Here is a 20,197-nt window from a genome sequence, read left to right on the forward strand (position 1 = left end):
GCCCGTTTTTTGCGCTCTATGTGCGCCTGAAAAATATTATACAGATTCTCCGGCTCCCTGCAGGTCTCTGGAGCTGTGGGGGCGGAGCCAGGTCCCTGCGCTGAAAACAGTGCCGGGACCTCTGCACAGGCGTGCTACAGTGGGCGCGCATGTGCAGTAGCTCCAGGTGCCCAAAACTGTGTGGGAGGGGCCCAAGCACGCAGCCCCGAGCCTGGCTGAATGGGCTCACTGGGGCAGCGTGGATCAGGCTGCGCCTCCCACGCTCAGCTCCTGCTTCCTCCCTTCAGCCGGCTCTCTCAAACTGCCCCCCCCCCCCCCCCCAAGCTCCTGACCCATGCTCCGCCACCCTCAACTCGACCCGACTCGACTCCCACTCCCCCGTCCTGGACTCGACCCCCGGCCACCTACCTTTTAACTCTGGTGCTGGGGGCGGACCCCACGCGAAGTCTTGGGGGCCCGGCCGTTCACCTCTCTCCTCTCTCTTCTCCTCTCTCCTCCTCCTCTTTCCTCCTTCCTCCTCTTTCCCTTCCTCTCCTCTCCTCTTTCTCTCTCCTCTTCTCTCCTTCCCTCTCCTCCCTTCTCTCCTCTTTCCTCCTCCCCTCTCCAAAACCTTCCTCTCCTTCTTCCTCCCTCCCTCTTCTTTCCTCTTTCCTCCCTCCTCTCTTTCCTCTTCTCCCTCCTCTCTTTCTCTTTCCTCCTCCTCTCCTTCCTCTTTCCTCCCTCCTCTCTTTCCTCTCCTCCCTCCTCTTCTCCTCCTCTCTTTCCTCTCCTCTCTTTCCTCTTCCTCCCTCCTCTCTTTCCTCTTTCCTCCCTCCTCTCTTTCCTCTTTCCTCCCTCCTCTCTTTCCTCTTTCCTCCCTCCTCTCTTTCCTCTTTCCTCCCTCCTCTCTTTCCTCTTTCCTCCCTCCTCTCTTTCCTCTTTCCTCCCTCCTCTCTTTCCTCTTTCCTCCCTCCTCTCTCTCTTTCCCTCTTTCCTCTTCCCCTCCTCTCTTTCCTCTTTCCTCCCTCCTCTCTTTCCTCTTTTCCTCCCTCCTCTCTTTCCCCTTTCCTCCCTCCTCTCTTTCCTCTTTCCTCCCTCCTCTCTTTCCCCTTTCCTCCCTCCTCTCTTTCCCTTTCCTCCCTCCTCTCTTTCCTCTTTCCTCCCTCCTCTCTTTCCTCTTTCCTCCCTCCTCTCTTTCCTCTTTCCTCCCCCTCTCTCTTTCCTCTTTCCTCCTCTCTCCTCTTCTCTCCCTCCTCTCTTTCCTCTTTCCTCCCTCCTCTCTTTCCCCTTTCCTCCCTCCTCTCTTTCCCCTTTCCTCCCTCCTCTCTTCCTTTCCTCCTCCTCTCTTCCTTTCCTCCCTCCTCTCTTCCTTTCCTCCCTCCTCTCTCTTTCCTTTCCTCCCTCCTCTCTTTCCTCTTTCCTCCTCCTCTCTTTCCTCTTTCCTCCCTCCTCTCTTTCTCCTTTCCTCCCTCCTCTCTTCCTTTCCTCCCTCCTCTCTTCCTTTCCTCCCTCCTCTCTTCCTTTCCTCCCTCCTCTCTTTCCTCTTTCCTCCCTCCTCTCTTTCCTCTTTCCTCCCTCCTCTCTTTCCTCTTTCCTCCCTCCTCTCTTTCCTCTTTCCTCCCTCCTCTCTTTCCTCTTTCCTCCCTCCTCTCTTTCCTCTTTCCTCCCTCCTCTCTTCCTTTCCTCCCTCCTCTCGCTGTCAGAAACAGACAGAGAGTGATAGAGACACACTGGAGGGAGGGGTGGCCGTCCCAGCACACTGTTGGAGGGCTCCCAGTGCTGCAGTCGGTAAGTAGAAAATGTTTTATTTATTGATTTTTTTTAAATGTATTTTTTTTTGATTGATTTATTGATGTATTTATCATTGATGATGGCTCTTTATTTGTAAAACTGAAGTGTTTAATGTTTGTAAACTTCCCTTTAAACCCCCCCGCCCCTGCCGTTCCCTACACCTGATTTGTAACCTACGCCTGATCTTCTAAGTGTAGGCAAGGTTTTTCTGAGCGTACAAAAATCTAAACTTACTCCATTCTAACTTAGTTTGGAGTAAGTTTTCACTGCCTAAACTTTCAAAATGGGCGTAAGTGGCCAGACACTTCCCCCTTTTGGAAAAAAAAATCTGTTCCAAACTGAAACTGTTCTAACTGACTAGAACTGGAGCAAACTAAATGCCGAGAATTGCAATTTCTAAGATACTCCATTCCAAACCAGTTGCTCCAAAAAAACAGGAGCAACTCAGGCCGAAACTTGGCCTCAAAGTGTGGAAAAGGGAGGATTAACATGACAAAATCTACCCAATCCAAGGAAAATCAAACTTCTGTGAACCATTTTTTGCCCCATTGTCAATCTCTGTTAAATTTTATTTAAGCTATTTCCCTCCTGGTTTCCAGTATCCATTTTGAATTGGAGCAATTTAAGAATAGTATAGCACAGAAGGAGACCGTTTGGCTCATCGAATCTGCGCAGCTCTTTTGACGGTCTTTAGTTCATAACTGCTTTTCAGTCAATCAAATCATAGCCATCGTGGTTATATTGTCACAAAAGCAAAATATTGCAGATTCTGCAAATCTGAAATAAAATAGAATGTTGGAAATACTCAGCAGGTCAGGCAGCATCTGTGGAGAGAGAAAGAGAGTTAGTGTCAGCCAGTGGGTAGTACCCTTGCTTCTGAATCAGATGGTTGTGGGTTCAAGTCCCACTTCAGGGACTTGAGCGCATAAATCTAGGCTGAAACTCCAGTGTAGTGCTAAGGGAGTGCTGCACTGTCAGAGGTGGTGTCTTTCAGATGATGCGTTCAACCAAGGTCCCTGTCTGCTCTCTCAGGTGGACGTAAAAGATCCGGAGTTATCTCCGGTGTCCTGGCCAATATTTATCCCTCAGTCAACATAACGAAAACAGATTATCTGGTCAGTATCACATTGCTGTTTGTGGGAGCTTGCTGTGTGCAGATTGGTTGCTGCGTTTCCCACATTACAACAGTGACTACACTCAAAGTTCTTAATTGGCTGTAAAGTGCTTTAAGATGTCTGGTGGTTGTGAAAGGTGCTATATAAATGCAAGTCGTTCCTGTTTTCCATGCCTTTTTTCCAAACATTTATCCTTTCCTCTATCCTTAACGTTTTAGGTCGATGACCTTCTGTTATGTTATTGATGTGACCACATCGTGCTTTTTTTTTTAGAAAAAAAAGCACCACAGCAAGAGCTGCCTAAAGGATGAGTAAACGTGTCGAGGGTCAAAACAGCCCAATATTACCGACTGGAACAAATGACACCATGCTACAACTGATGATCAGCAACTATTGCCTCAGCAATAGACTCTGGGCTCATTCTTCCGAGATGAGGAGAAACTTCTTCACAGAGAATTGTGAACCTGTGGAATTCTCTACCACAGAAAGTTGTTGAGGCCAGTTCGTTAGATATATTCAAAAGGGAGTTAGATGTGGCTCTTACGGCTAAAGGGATCAAGTGGTATGGAGAGAAAGCAGGAATGGGGTACTGAAGTGCATGATCAGCCATGATCATATTGAATGGTGGTGTAGGCTCGAAGGGCCAAATGGCCTACTCCTGCACCTATTTTCTATGGTTCTATGTTCTTCAACTTTTTTTTTCCACATACCACAAAGTTGTGTTGCCAGTTAGCTACATAACTGACTTCATAAAACCTACATCCCAATTGATCTGTGGCAAATTAAAACGTAGGACCTCAAAAGTAGTAATCTCGGGATTGCTACCAGTGCCACGAGCTAGTCAGAGTAGGAATCGCAGGATAGCTCCGATGAATACGTGGCTTGAGCAGTGGTGCAGCAGGGAGGGATTCAAATTCCTGGGACATTGGAACCGGTTCTGGGGGAGTACAAACCGGATGGTCTGCACCTGGGCAGGACCGGCACCAATGTCCTAGGGGGAGTGTTTGCTAGTGCTGTTGGGGAGGAGTTAAACTAATATGGCAGGGGGATGGGAACCAATGCAGGGAGACAGAGGGAAACAAAATGGAGACAAAAGCAAAAGACAGAAAGGAGATGAGTAAAAGTGGAGGGCAGAGAAACCCAAGGCAAAAAACAAAAAGGGCCACTGTACAGCAAAATTCTAAAGGGTCAAAGTGTAATAAAAAAGCAAGCATGAAAGCTCGGTGCCTCAATGCAAGGAGTATTCAGAACCCAGGAGAGGGCTCTGACCAAGTTAGAGTGGGTGAGAGCTCAGATGAACAGGATCCCAAGAAAGAATGCAAAAGGCAGGGGGCTAAGACTGGGAATTAAACATACTGGGGTATCTGACAATTCGGAAAGATAGACAAGAAGGGAAAGGAGGTGGGGTAGCTCTGTTAATAAAGGATGATATCAGGGCAGTTGTGAGAGACGATATTGGCTCTAATGAACAAAATGTTAAATCATTGTGGGTGGAGATTAGAGATAGTAAGGGGAAAAAGTCACTGGTGGGCGTAGTTTAAAGGCCCCCAAATAATAACTTCACGGTGGGGCGGGCAATAATCAAGGGAATAATGGAGGCATGTGAAAAAGGAACGGCAGTAATCATGGGGGGTTTTAACCTACATATCGATTGGTCAAATCAAATCGCACGGGGTAGCCTTGAGGAGGAATTCATAGAATGCATATGGGATTGTTTCTTAGAACAGTATGTTACAGAACCTACAAGGGAGCAAGCTATTTTAGATCTAGTCCTGTGTAATGAGACAGGAATAATAAACGATCTCCTATTAAAAGATCCTCTCTGAATGAGTGATCACAGTATGGTTGAATTTGTAATACAGATTGAGGGTGAGGAAGTAGTGTCTCAAACGAGTGTACTATGCTTAAACAAAGGGGACTGCAGTGGGATGAGGGCAGAGTTGGCTAAAGTCGACTGGAAACACAGACTAAATGGTGGCACAATTGAGGAACAGTGGAGGACTTTTAAGGAGCTCTTTCATAGTGCTCAACAAAAATATATTCGTGAAAAAGAAGGGCGGGAAGAGAAGGGATAACCAGCCATGGATAGCCAAGGAAATAAAGGAGAGTATCAAATTAAAAACCAATGCGTATAAGGTGGCCAAGGTTAGTGGGAAACTAGAAGATTGGGAAAATTTTAAACGACAGCAAGAATGACTAAGAAAGCAATAAAGAAAGGAAAGATAGATTACGAAAGTAAACTTGCGCAAAACATAAAAACAGATAGTAAAAGCTTTTACCAATATATAAAACGGAAGAGAGTGACTAAAGTAAATGTTGGTCCCTTAGAAGATGAGAAGGGGGATTTAATAATGGGAAATATGGAAATGGCTGAGACCTTAAACAATTATTTTGCTTCGGTCTTCACAGTAAAAGACACAAAAACCATGCCAAAAATTACTGGTCACAAGAATGTGGGAAGGGAGGACCTTGAGACAATCACCATCACTAGGGGGGTAGTGCTAGACAGGCTAATGGGACTCAAGGTAGACAAGTCCCCGGGTCCTGATGAAATGCATCCCAGGGTATTAAAAGAGATGGCGGAAGTTATAGCAGATGCATTCGTTATAATTACCAAAATTCTCTGGACTCTGGGGAGGTACCAGCGGATTGGAAAGCAGCTAATGTAACGCCTCTGTTTAAAAAAAGTGGGCAGACAAAAGGCAGGTAACTATAGGCCGGTTAGTTTAACATCTGTTGAGGGGAAAATGCTTGAAGCTATCATTAAGAAAGAAATAGCGGGACATCTAGATAGGAATAGTGCAGTCAAGCAGACGCGGCATGGATTTATGAAGGGGAAATCATGTTTAACTAATTTACTGGAATTCTTTGAGGATATAACGAGCATGGTGGATAGAGGTGTACCGATGGATGTGGTATATTTGGATTTCCAAAAGGCATTCGATAAGGTGCCACACAAAAGGTTACTGCAGAAAATAAAGTTACGCGGAGTCAGAGGAAATGTATTAGCATGGATCGAGAATTGGCTGGCTAACAGAAAGCAGAGAGTCGGGATAAATGGATCCTTTTCGGGTTGGAAATCGGTGGTTAGTGGTGTGCCACAGGGATCGCTGCTGGGACCACAACTGTTTACAATATACATAGATGACCTGGAAGAGGGAACAGAGTGTAGTGTAACAAAATTTGCAGATGAGACAAAGATTAGTGGGAAAGTGGGTTGTGTAGAGGACACAGAGAGGCTGCAAAGAGATTTAGATAGGTTAAGCGAATGGGCTAAGGTTTGGCAGATGGAATACAATGTCGGAAAATGTGAGGTCATCCACCTTGGGAAAAGAAAAACAGTAAAAGGGAATATTATTTGAATGGGGAGAAATTGCAACATGCTGCGGTGCAGAGGGACCTGGGGGTCCTTGTGCATGAATCCCAAAAAGTTAGTTTGCAGGTGCAGCAGGTAATCAGAAAGGCGAATGGAATGTTGGCCTTCTTTGCGAGAGGGATGGAGTACAAAAGCATGGAGGTCCTGCTGCAACTGTACAGGGTATTGGTGAGGCCGCACCTGGAGAACTGCGTGCAATTTTGGTGACCTTACCAAAGGAAGGATATACTAGCCTTGGAGGGGGTACAGAGATGATTCACTAGGCTGATTCCGGAGATGAGGAGGTTACCTTATGATGATAGATTGAGTAGACTGGGTCTTTACTCGTTGGAGTTCAGAAGGATGAGGGGTGATCTTATAGAAACATTTAAAATAATGAAAGGGATAGACAAGATAGAGGCAGAGAGGTTCTTTCCACTGGTCGGGGAGACTAGAACTCGGGGGCACAGCCTCAAAATATGGGGGAGCCAATTTAAAACCGAGTTGAGAAGTAATTTCTTCTCCCAGAGGGTTGTGAATCTGTGGAATTCTCTGTCCAAGGAAGCAGTTGAGGCTCGCTCATTGAATGTATTCAAATCACAGATAGATAGATTTTTAACCATTAAGGGTTATGGGGAGTGGGTGGTTAAGTGGAGCTGAGTCCACGGCCAGATCAGCCATGATCTTGTTGAATGGCGGAGCAGGCTCGAGGGGCTAGATGACCTACTCCTGTTCCTAATTCTTATGTTCTTATGTATGTTATAACTACAAAATGCATCAATTTAGTCTCTAAAGAAAATATTAAATTGAATCCCATTGAGATTAAAGGGGCAGTGGCAACGTGAATATGAAATTGGCTGTGAGAAGTGGCGAATGGTTGGTTGTTTTTCAGACTGGATGAAAGTATATAGTGGTGTCCCCCAGAGGTCGGTTTTAGGACCTCTGCTCTTTTTGATATATATATTAATGACCTGGACCTGGGTATAAAGGGCATAATTTCAAATTTAAAGGTGGTGCAAAGTTTGGAAATGTAGTAACCAGTGAAGAGGCTCGTAGCAGACTTCAGGAGAGCATGGACTGGTGAAATGAGCAAAGACATGGCAGATGCAGAGTGCTGGATTTTGGAAGGAAAAATTCAAACTAAATGGAAGCAGTTCAGGGAAGGTTCACTAGGTTGATTCCGGGGATGAGGGGGTTGACTTATGAGGAAAGGTTGAGGAGGTTGGGCCTCTACTCATTGGAATTCAGAAGTATGAGAGGTGATCTGATTGAAACGTATAGGTTTATGAGGGGGCTTAACAAGGTGGACGCAGAGAGGATGTTTCCACTGATGGGGGAGACTAGAACTAGAGGGCATAACCTTAGAATAAGGGGCCGCCCATTTAAAACAGAGATGAGGAGGAATTTCTTCTGAGGGTTGTGAATCTGTGGAATTCGCTGCCTCATGGAGCTGTGGAAGCCTGGGACATTGAATAAATTTAAGACAGAGATGGACAATTTCTTAACCGATAAGGGATTAAGGGGTTATGGGGAGCAGGCAGGGAAGTGGACCAGAGTCCCTGATCGGTCAGCCATGATTGTATTAAATGGTGGAGCAGGCTCGAGGGGCTGTATGGCCTCCTCCTGCTCCTATTTTTTTAATGTTCTTATGTAAAGGGGGTGCAGGAACAGAGAGACCTGGGGGTGTACGTACTAAAATCTTTTAAGGTGGCAGGACAAGTTGAGGCCGTTTTTTTTTTTAAAAGCATACGGGATCCTTGGCTTTATAATCAGAGGCAAGTACAAAAGCAAAGAAGTTACGGTAAACCTTTATAAATCATTGGTTTGATCTTAGCTGAAGTATTGTGTTCAGTTATGGTTGCCACACCTTCGGAAGGATGTCAAAGCCTTGGAGAGGGTGCAGAGGAGATTTACCAGAATGGTACCAGTGATGAAGGACTAGAGAAGTTGGGATTGTTCTCCTTAGAGCAAAGACAGTTAAGAGAAGTTTTAATCGAGGTGCTCAAAGTTGAGGCGTTTTGATACAGAGAAACTGTTTCCACTGACAGGAGAATTGGTAACCAGAGGATTTAAGATAATTGGCAAAAAACACACGGGTGGGGAGATGAGGGGAAAAAATTATGCAGCAAGTTATGATCCAGAATGCATTGCCTAAAAGATTGGTGGAAGCAGATTCAATAGTAACTTTCAAAAGAGAATTGGATATATACTTAAAGAAAAAAATTGCAGGGCTATGGGGAAAGAGCAGGGGATTGGGACTAATTGGATATCTCTGATGGCCTCCTGTGTTGTATGATTCTATGAACTCCTCCCATAACCATTTTTGAAACCGAACACCACACAAGTACTGATACATTTGCATAACTTATGGACCCAACTGTGTGGTGTTTAGACATGCTAATTTGATTTACAGTTTGACTTATCATTAAGATGATGATTTTACCCCATGGACAGTGCCTGCTTATGCTTTTCTGCTAATACCTCATCTTCACTTCACCATGACTATTAATTTATAAAACTTAGCTAATCCAGAACACAGGTGCCAGTTAGTCCTGTCCAGTGTCACTAGCTTCCTGTATAATGTCAAACCACCTTTTTAAAAAAAAAAAATCCTTGCTGTTTTCAAATTTGTCTACAGCATTTCCCCAGTACTATTTGGGTAAACTTCTTGGAATTGTTCTCAGCTCGTTAAACCCTTGCCCTTTCGAACTCTTTAATTTACCAAACATATTTTGCTTTTGTATCCCATCCTGCCTTCAAAAACATTCTTCAACTGTCCCTGGTCATTTTCTCCTCCCTCCCCACATCTGATTTTTATATTGTTCCACCTTCACCCCCTCTCTTTCACCCCCCACCCCCACCCTTGCCTGTAAAGTTGGACACTATTGCAGCATTAGTAAGAGGATTTTATTCATTCTGGGATGTGGGTGTCGTTGGCAATTTATTGCCCTTGAGAAGGTGGTGGTGAGCCGCCGCCTTAAACCGCTGTAGTTCTTGTGGTGAAGGAAAACTCAGCATTTTGCTGTTGGGGAGGGAGTTTCAGGATTTTGACCCAGCGAGGATGAAGGAACGGCGATATATTTCCAAGACAGGATGGTGTGTAACTTGGAGGGGAACTTGCAGGTGACGGTGTTCCAATGTGCCGGCTGCCCTTGTCCTTTTTAGGTGGTAAAGGTCGGGTTTGAGAGGTGCTGCCGAAGAAGCCTTGGCGAGTTGTAACAGTGCATCTTGTAGATGGTACACACTGCAGTCACGGTGCGCTGTTGGTGGAGGGAGTGAATGTTGAAGGTAGTGGATGGGGTGCCAATCAAAAGGGCTGCTTTGTCTTGAATGGTGTTGAGCTTCTCGAGTGTTGTTGGAGATGCACTCATCCAGGCAAGTGGGGAGTATTCCATCACACTCCTGACTTGGGCCTTGTAGATGGTGGAAAGGCTTTGGGGAGTCGGGAGGTGAGACACTTGCCGCAGAATACCCAGCCTCTGACCTGTTCTTGTTTCAACAGTATTTATGTGGTTGGTCCAGTTAAGTTTCTGATCAATGGTGACCCCCAGAATGTTGATGGTAGGGGATTTGGTGATGGTAATGCCGTTGAATATCAAGGGGAGGTGATGGTCATTGGCTGGCACTTGTGTAGCACGAATGTTACTTGCCACTTATCAGACCAAGCCTGAATGTCGTCCAGGTCTTGCTGCATGTGGGCATGGACTGCTTCACTTTCTGAGGCATTGGGAATGGAGCTAACACTGCAATCATCAGCGAACATCCCCACTTCTGACATGATGGAGGGAAAGTCATTGATGAAGCAGCTGAAGATGGTTGAGCCTAGGACACTGCCCTGAGGAACTCCTGCAGCAATATCCTGGGCTGGAATGATTGACCTCCAATAACCACAACCATCTTCCTTTGTGCTAGGTATGACTCCAGCCAGTGAAGCGTTTTCCCTTCGATTCCCATTGACTTCAGTTTTACTCGGGCTCCTTGATGCCACACTCGTTCAAATGGTGCGTTGATGTCAAGAACAGTCACTCTCACCTCACCTCTGGAATTCGGCTCTCTTGTCCTTGTTTGGACCAAGGCTGTAATGAGGTCTGGAACCGAGTGCTCCTGGCGGAACTCTCCGTGAGCAGGTTATTGGTGAATAAGTGTCACTTGATAGCACTGTCGACGACATCTTCCATCACTTTGCTGATGTTTGAGAGTAGATTGATTGGGCAGCAATTAGCCGGATTGGATTTGTCCTGCTTTTTGTGGACTGGACATAACTGGGCAGTTTTCCACATTGTTTGGTAGATACCAGTGTTGTATCTGTACTGGAACGGCTTGGCTAGAGTTGCGGCTAGTTCTGGAGCACAAATCTTCATCACGACAGTCGGGCCCATCGTCTTTGCTGTGTCCAGTGCGCTCAGCTGCTTCTTGATATCGTCTTGATATTGACTGGCTTCTGTGATGGTGGGGACCTCAGGAGGAGGCCAATATGGATCATCCACTCGGCACTTTTGGCTGAAGATGGTTGCAAACGCTTCAGCTTTGTCTTATGTACTTGCGTGCTGGGCTCTGCCATCATGGCGCCTCCTCATCCTGTTAGTTGTTTAATTGTCCACCACCATTCACCACTGGGTGTGGCAGGACTGCAGAGCTTTGATCTGATCCATTGATTGTGGGATTGTTTAGCTCTGTTTGTAGCATGCTGCTTAGCATGCATGTTGTCCTGCGTTACAGCTTCCCCAGGTTGGTACCTCCATTTTTAGATGTGCCTGGTGCTGCTCCTGGCGTGCACTTCTGCACTCCTCATTGAACCAGGTTAGTCCCCTGGCTTGATGGTAATGGTAGAGTTGAGGGATATGCCGGGTCATGAGGTTACAGATTGTGGTGGAATACAATTCTGCTGTTGCTGATGGTCCATAGCGACTCATGGATGCCCGGTTTTGAGCTGCTAGATCTGTTCTGAATCTATTCCATTTAGCATGGTGGTAGTGCCACACAACACGCTGGAGGGTGTCTTCACTGTGAAGGCAGGACTTTGTCTCTAAGGACTGTGCGGTGATCTCTGTTTCTAGTGCTGTCATGGACCGATGCATCTGCGACAGGTAGATTGGTAGGACGAGGTCATGTAGGTTTTTCCCTCTTGGTTCTCTCGCAATCTGCTGCAGGCCCAGTCTGGCAGATATGTCCTTCAGGAATTGGTCAGTAGTGGTGTTACTGAGCCACTGTTGATGATGGACATTGAAGTCCCCCACCCAGAGTATATTCTGTGCCCTTGCTTACCCTCAGTGCTTCTTCCAAGTGGTTTTCAACATGGAGTACTGATTCATCAGCTCAGGGAGGGTGGTGGTAATCAGCAGGAGGTTTCCTTGCCTATGTTGGACCTGAAGCCATGAGACTTCATGGGATTCGGAGCCAATGTTGAGGACTCGAGGGCCACTCTCCCCACTGTGCCGCCACCTCGGGTGGGTCTGTCCTGCCGGTGGGACTGGACATGCCAGGGATGTTGACGGAGGAATCTGGGACATTGGCTGAAACAGGTCCTTTTCAGAATGGCAGGCAGTGACTAGTGGAGTGCCGTAGGGCTCAGTGCTGGGACCCCAGCTTTTTACAATATATATTAACGATTTGGATGAAGGAATTGAATGTAATCTCTCCAAGTTTGCAGATGACACTAAACTGGGTGGCGGAGTGAGCTGTGAGGAGGGCGCTAAGAGGCTGCAGGGTGACTTGGACAGGTTCGGTGAGTGGGCAAATGCATGGCAGATGCAGTATAATGTGGATAAATGTGAGGTTATCTTTTTTGGGGGCAAAAACATAAAAGCAGAATATTATCTGAATGGCGGCAGACTCGGAAAAGGGGAGGTGCAACGAGACCTGGGTGTCATGGTTTATCAGTCACTGAAAGTGGGCATGCAAATACAGCAGGCGGTAAAGAAGGCAAATGGTATGTTGGCCTTCATAGCTAGGGGATTTGAATATAGAAGCAGGGAGGTCTTACTGCAGTTGTACAGGGCCTTAGTGAGGCCTCACCTGGAATATTGTGTTCAGTTTTGGTCTCCTAGTCTGAGGAAGGACGTTCTTGCTATTGAGGGAATGCAGCGAAGGTTCACCAGACTGATTCCAGGGATGGCTGGGCTGTCACATGAGGAGAGACTGGATCAACTGGGCCTGTATTCACTGGAGTTTAGAAGAATGAGAGGGGATCTCATAGAAACATATAAGATTCTGACTGGATTGGACAGGTTAGATGCGGGAAGAATGTTCCCGATGTTGGGGAAGTCCAGAACCAGGGAACATAGTCTTAGGATAAGGGGTAAGCCATTTAGGACTGATGAGGAGAAACTTCTTCACTCAGAGAGTTGTTAACCTGTGGAATTCCCTGCCGCAGAGAGTTGTTGATGCCAGTTCACTGGATATATTCAAGAGGGAGTTAGATATGGCTCTTACAGTTAAGAGGATCAAGGGGTATGGAGAGAAAGCAGGAAAGGGGTACTGAGGTGAATGATCAGCCATGATCTTATTGAATGGCCTATTCCTGTACCTATGTTTCTATGTATAACTCTGAGTATGACTATCAAGACTGTTGCTTGACTAGTCTGTGGGACAAGTTTTGGCACAAGTCCCCAGATGTTAGAGAGGAGGACTTTGCATGGACAGCTAGGCTGGATGTGCCATTGTCCGAAGCCGGTGCTTGGTGGTCTGTCCAGTTTATTCTTTTCTGTAGCAGTTTGAGTGGCTTGTTAGGCCATTTCAGAGGCAGTAAAGAGTCTTAACACATTGCTGTGGGTCTGGAGTCCCATGTAAGCCAGACCAGGTAAGGATGGCATTTTTCCTTTCCAAAGGACATTAGTGAACCAGATGGGTTTTATGGTCACCATTACTGATTTTACATTTTTTTTATTTAACTGAATTTAAATTCCACAGCTGTCGTGATGGGATTTAAACTCGCGTTTCCGGATTATTAGTCTGGATTAATAGTCCCGTAATTTAACCACTATGCTACCGTTCCCATAAGGTAAAGCAGTCAATGGAGACTTTATGGTTAGAATTGAGGAATAAGAGTGGACCTAAAAATGGGAGTTGTCTATAGGCCTCCTGGCAGCAGCAATGTTAAGTGGCAGAATGTATTAGAGGCTTATACCAAAAGCACAGTTGTTTTAATCATAGCAGAGAAGAAGGCCATTAAGCCCATCGAGTCTGCGCCGGTTCTTTCGAAAAGCAATCCAGTTAGTCCCACTCCCCTGCTCTTTCCCCATATCCCTGCAATTTTTTCTCCAAGTATTTCTCCAATTCCCTTTTGAAGACAACTATTGAATCTGTATCCACCACTGTATCAGACGGTGCATTCTAGATCCTAACCACTCGTTGTGTAATTTTTTTTCCCCTCATGTCGTCTCTGGGTATTTTGCCAATTATCTAAATCTGGTTGTCGACCCTTCAGCCATTGGAAACAGTTCTGCTTGATTTACTCTATCTAAACCCTTAATGATTTTGAACACATCTACCAAATCTCATAGTCTTCTCTGCTCTAAGGCTTATACAGTCTATCCACATAAATGTAATCCCTCATCCCTGGAATCATTCTCTTAAATCTCTTCTGTACCCTTGCCAAAGACTTCACGTCCTTCCTAAAGTGTGGTGCCCAGAATTAGATGTAATACTCCAGCTGGGGCCAAACTAATGTTTAGCATGACTTCCTGGCTTTTCTACTCTACGCCTCTACTTCTAAAGCCAGGGTCCCATATGCTTTATTAATAACTGCTTTGTTAACCTGTCCTGTCACCTTCAAAGATTTGTGCAAAAACATTCCCAGGTCTCTGTATTCTTGCACCCTTTTTAAAATTGCACCATCTAGCTTATATTGTCTCTTCTCATTATTCCTATCAAAATGTATCACCTCACACTTCTCTGCATTGAATTTCATCCAGCATGTGTCTGACCATGTTTCCTCACTGTTTACTACACTTCCAAGTTTGGCGACATCTGCAAATTTCAAAACTCTGCCCTGTGCCTCCAAGTCATTAATATAGATCAGAAACAGCAGTGGTCCTAGTATTGAACGCTGGGGATCACCACTGTATACCACCCTCCAGTCTGAAAAAACAGCCATTCACAGCAACTCTCTTTTCTATCCCTAGCCAATTTTATATCCATGCTGCTACTGCCCCTTTTACCCCATGGGCTTCAATTTTACTCACCTTTGAAAGTCCACATAAGAACATAAGAAATAGGAACAGGAGTAAGCCATATGGCCCCTCAAGCCTGCTCCGCCATTCAATAAGATCATGGCTGATCTGATCATGGACTCAACTCCACTTCCCTGCCCGCTCCCCATAACCCTTTATCCCCTTATCGTTTAAGAAACTGTCTATTTCTCTCAAATTTATTCAATAACCCAACTTCCACAACTCTGAGACAGCGAATTCCACAGATTTACAACCCTCAAGAAATTTCTCCTCATCTCTCTTTTAAATGGGCGGCCCCTTATTCTAAGATCGTGGCCTCTAGCTCTAGTCTCCCCCATCAGTGGAAACATCCTTGCTGCATCCATCTTGTCAAGCCCCCTCATAATCTTATACGTTTCGAATAAGTAGAGGCCCAACCTACTTAACCTTTCCTCATAAGTCAACCCCCCTCATCTCCGGAATCAGCCTAGTGAACCTTCTCTGAACTGCCTCCAAAGCAAGTATATCCTTTCATAAATATGGAAACCAAAACTGCATGCAATATTCCAGGTGTGGCCTCACCAATACCTTTATATAGCTGTAATAAGATTTCCCTGCTTTTATTCTCCATCCCCTTTGCAATAAAGGCCAAGATACCATTGGCCTTCCTGATCACTTGCTGTACCTGCATACTATCCTTTTGTGTTTCATGCACAAGTACCCCCAGGTCCCACTGTACTGCGGCACTTTGCAATCTTTCTCCATTTAAATAATAACTTGCTCTTTGATTTTTTTTTCTGCCAAAATGCATGACTACGCACTTTCCAACATTAAACTCCATCTGCCAAATTTTTGCCCACTCACTTAGCCTGTCTGTCCTTTTGCAGATTTTTTTTGTGTCCTCCTCGCACATTGCTTTTCCTCCCATCTTTGGATTGTCAGCAAACTTGGCTAAGTTACAATCAGTCCCTTCTTCCAAGTCGTTAAAATAGATTGTAAATAGTTGGGGTCCCAGCACTGATCCCTGTGGTATCCCACTAGTTACTGGTTGCTTATCCCGACTCTCTGTTTTCTGTTAGTTAGGCAATCCTCTATCCATGCTAATATATTAGCCTCAACCCTGTGAACTTTTATCTTGCACAGTAACCTTTTATGTGGCAGCTTGTCAAATGCCTTCTGGAAGTCCAAATACACCACATCCACTAGTTCCCCTTTATCCACCCTCAAAGAATTCCAGCAAATTTGTCAAACATGACTTCCCTTTCATAAATTCATGCTGACTCTGCCTGACTAAATTATGTTTTTCCAAATGTCCTGCTACTGCTTCTTTAATAATGGACTCCAACATTTTCCCAACCATAGATGTTCGGCTAACTGGTCTATAGTTTTCTGCTTTTGTCTGCCTCCTTTTTTTTTTTAAATAGGGGCATTACATTTGCAGTTTTCCAATCTGATGAGACATCCCCAGAATCCAGGGAATTTTGGTAAATTACAACCAGTGCATCCAGTATCCCTGCCGCTACTTCTCGTAAGACCCTAGGATGCAAGCCATTAGATCCAGGGGATTTATCCGCCTTTAGTCCCATTATCTTACTCCGCCATAGCCCCTTGACTATCAATATAAGATAGTCACCAAGAAATCCAATAGGGAATTCAGAAGAAACTTCTTTACCCAAAGAGTGGTGAGAATGTGGAACTCGCTACCACGGAGTGGTTGAACTGAATATCACAGATGCATTTAAGGGGAGGCTGGATAAACATATGAGGGAGAAGGGAATAGAGGGTTACGCTGAAAGTTAGATGAGGAAAGACTGGAGGAGGATCGAGTGGAGCATAAATGCCGGCATGGATGGGTTGGGCCGAATGACCTATTTCTGTGCTGTATATCCTATATAATAGTTCAATTTGATTGGTTCAGGAGACACACAGTTGTTTGCCCTGTTCACACATTTCCTCGATGCTCTGTAGAGGGCGCCATGCTGTTTGGATCTCTAATTTACAGCACATTCCAGTGCAAAATGGGCAAGGTTATGTCGGAGTTCGTACACCAGCTGCAGTAAATTCTGGCTGCTTTTAAAAATGCATTTTTGAAAAGATAAAAGGCTGTCGATATTTACAGTGTAAGTTAATGATTCAAATACGACAGGAAATAAATGCTTACAGTCCTGTTTGCAGAAAGATGTTTGACTTTTAAACACATTACAAATCTCATCACCAGTTCATGTGCATAGTTCAGTTCAATCAAAACCATTATGCATTGTGCTATGGCTTCTTACATTTTAACGTTCTACAAGTGCTTGCTCCTTCATTGGCTGAAAAGACTTGACTGACTTGCTCGTGACCATTCATCTGTTATGTAGAATAATAACTCCTAATATTTTACCTACTGTCCATCAGTGACCTTTCATAATGCATTGCTGCAAACTAATAGAAAATCAAAGCTCTAGTTTAAGTTAAATTTACACTTTTATTGTATTCCATGAACTAAAATTTTCTTTTTTTTAAAAAAAAACGTTATGTTCCTGAAGAGAATTCGGCATTTCAAGGATGTAGTCATTGTTGATGTTTTGATTACTATCCAAATTTAGCCTGCCAGCTCATCTCACCCAGCAGTTGCAGCAGAGTCCTGAATGACATGAAAAATAACTAACAGTGTAGTCCTATAAATTCCAATATTACAAAAGTACGAATCCTTTTTTTGTACATTTTTAATCTTCAAGATAGGCGAATATAGAAAAATTAGATTGGGTTGGGGATTTGTTGGCTGTATGCTTCAATGATGCAGTCCAGGATGAATGTGACATGGAACCAGAGATAACATAAGCGAGCCGTCATAACCTCAACCAATACAATATTTTAAGATTAGATGTTATTTCTGGTACTAAAAGAAAAATGTTCTTGGATTTTCAAATTCTGTGAATTACACACTTATTTTCGTACATTTTTCTCATTCCAAGATCTGTAAGGACTGCTAGGTAAGAGTAGATGGAATTGTTTTGCTTAGAAATCAAAACCTCATCAAACTTTGAAACACAATTCTTTTTTGAGGATAGTATTTAATTCAGAAGAAATTTAGAGATGCAAATGAAGCTAAGGAGAGGAATGAGGTTGTGTGGATTTAAACATTCTCATACACCCATTTGGTATTCATTTCACTATCCGTACACTGGTCAGATCTGTTCACAAGTGTTTTAAACTTTCCAAATAACCATAAATAACAAGGTGTAGCATGATTGGGTGTAAAAGAAAAGATAGCCATCCATGGCTAACTAAAGAAATAAAGGACAGTATCCAATTAAAAACAAGGGCATACAAAGTGGCCAAAACTAGTGGAAGGACATAAGATTGGGTAGCTTCTAAAAGCCAGCAAAGGATGACTCAAAAAATGATTTCAGAAAGGGAAGATAGACTATGAAAGTAAACTAGCACGAAATATAAAAACAGCACGAGTTTCTATTGGTATCTAAAAAGGAAAAGAGTGGCTAAAGTAAATGTGGGTCCCATAGAGGACGAAACGAGGGAATCAGTAATGGGGAGCATGGAGATGGCAGAAACTCTAAACAAATATTTTGTATCAGTCTTTAAGGTAGAGGACACGAAGAATATTCCAACAGTCAAGGGGCTATGGCGGGGTGGGGGGGGAGGAACTTACCACAATCACTAAGGAGGTGGTACTGAGTAAGATAATGGGACTAAAGGCGGATAAATCCCCTAGACCTAATGGCTTGCATCCTAGTGTCTAGCGAAGTAGCGGCAGGGATAGTGGATGCATTGGTTGTAATTTACCAAAATTCCCTGGATTCTGGGGCGGTCCCAGCAGATTGGAAAACTGCAAATGTAACACCCCTATTTAAAAAAGGAGGCAGATAAAAAGCAGGAAACTATAGATCAGTTAGCCGAGCATCTATGGTTGGGAAAATGTTAGAGCCCATTATTAAAGAAGCAATAGCAGGACATTTGGAAAAACATAATTTAGTCAGGCAGAGTCAGCATGGATTTATGAAAGGGAAGTCATGTTTGACAAATTTCCTGGAATTCTTTGAGGATGTAACGAACAGGGTGGATAAAGGGGAACCAGTGGATGTGGTGTATTTGGACTCCCAGAAGGCATTTGACAAGGTGCCACATAAAAGGTTACTGCACAAGATAAAAGTTCACGGGGTTGAGGCTAATATATTAGCATGGATAGAGGATTGGCTGACTAACAGAGAACAGAGAGTCGGGATAAATGGTTCATTCTCGGGTTGGCAATCAATAACTAGTGGGGTGCCACAGAGATCAGTGCTGGGACCCCAACTATTTACAATCTATATTAATGACTTGGAAGAAGGGACCGAGTGTAACATAGCCAAGTTTGCTGATGATACAAAGATGGGAGGAAAAGCCATGTTTGAGGAGGACACAAAATCTGCAAAAGGACATACAGGCTAAGTGAGTGGGCAAAAAATTTGGCAGATGGAATATAATGTTGGAAAGTGAAGTCATGCACTTTGGCAGAAAGAATCAAAGAGCAAGTTATTATTTAAATGGAGAAAGATTGCGAAGTGCCGCAGTACAGCGGGACCTGGGGGTACTTGTGCGTGAAACACAAAAGGTTAGTATGCAGGCACAGCAAGTGATCAGGAAGGCCAATGGTATCTTGGCCTTTATTGCAAAGGGATTGGAATATAAAAGCAAGGAAGTCTTGCTACAGTTATACAGGGTATTGGTGAGGCCAAACCTGGAATACTGCATTCAGTTTTGGTTTCCATATTTAAGAAAGGATATACTTTGGAGGCAGTTCAGAGAAGGTTCATTAGGTTGATTCTGGGAATGAGGGTGTTGACTTATGAGGAAAGGTTGAGCCTCTACTCATTGGCATTCAGAAGAATGAGAGGTGATCTTATCGAAACATATAAGATTATGAGGGGGCTTGACAAGGTGGATGCAGAGAGGATGTTTCCACTGATGGGGGAAACTAGAACTAGAGGGCATGATCTTAGAATAAGGGGCTGCCCATTTAAATCTGAGATGAGGAGGAATTTCTTCTGAGGGTTGTAAATCTGTGGAATTCACTGCCTCAGAGAGCTGTGGAAGCTGGGTCATTGAATAAATTTAAGACAGAGATAGACAGTTTCTTAACCGATAAGGGATTATGGGGAGCAGGCAGGGAAGTGGACCTGAGTCCATGATCGGATCAGTCATGATATTAAATGGCGGAGCAGGCTCGAGGGGCTGTATGGCCTACTCCTGCTCCTATTTCTTATGTTCTGATGATCTCTTTGCCTTAAGTACTCAAGTAACACTGAACCAGTTTATTTAACTAGCTGTGTTACGTTTAATGAAATAGAACATTTGCAATGTCTCGTTAGGTACTCATGCCATGGAAGTATTGCTCATATTTTAAGGTGAGCTGGGTTTTTTTTGTTTGTAAATTGGATGTTTCACTTTCAAACCTTTTCATATGCCTATATTCATACTTTTGTATACAGCAATCCTTGGTAGGAAATATCACCAAATTGATAGGGCAGCTGAATGTTTGAGATTTGTTCTGTGAATCTGTTTTACCAATATTTTAATAGCTTTTCATTTTTTAGTTTAAAAACTTTCTTTTTGTATCATGTTTTGATTTGACATTGTTTTTATTTAAGTTTGCAGGGCCCTAGTAGATGAAATAGACTGGGCAGTTAAGAAAGTGGATCCAAAAAAAACTATTCAAGTGGGATCTTTCCGAATTAGTGCTGATGGCTCTCAAAAACCAAATGAGGTATGTATACTATTCAATATGCACAATTTACAGCTACTTATCCAAACAGCAGTGGTCCACA

At 44.1% G+C, this 20,197-nt stretch overlaps 1 protein-coding gene across 1 annotated transcript in view; it reads left to right on the forward strand.

The window, feature by feature from the left end:
• LOC139264705 (protein canopy homolog 1-like) overlaps positions 1 to 20,197 on the forward strand; it is a 100,022-nt gene that overhangs the window by 30,909 nt on the left and 48,916 nt on the right. Inside the window, exon 2 of the mRNA XM_070881645.1 lies at positions 20,021 to 20,136. Within this exon, the coding sequence (XP_070737746.1) occupies positions 20,021 to 20,136 (116 nt within the window). The remainder of the gene's footprint in view (positions 1 to 20,020; positions 20,137 to 20,197) is intronic.

This window comes from Pristiophorus japonicus, chromosome 5 (assembly GCF_044704955.1).
Source record: "Pristiophorus japonicus isolate sPriJap1 chromosome 5, sPriJap1.hap1, whole genome shotgun sequence".
Taxonomy (NCBI): domain Eukaryota; kingdom Metazoa; phylum Chordata; class Chondrichthyes; family Pristiophoridae; genus Pristiophorus; species Pristiophorus japonicus.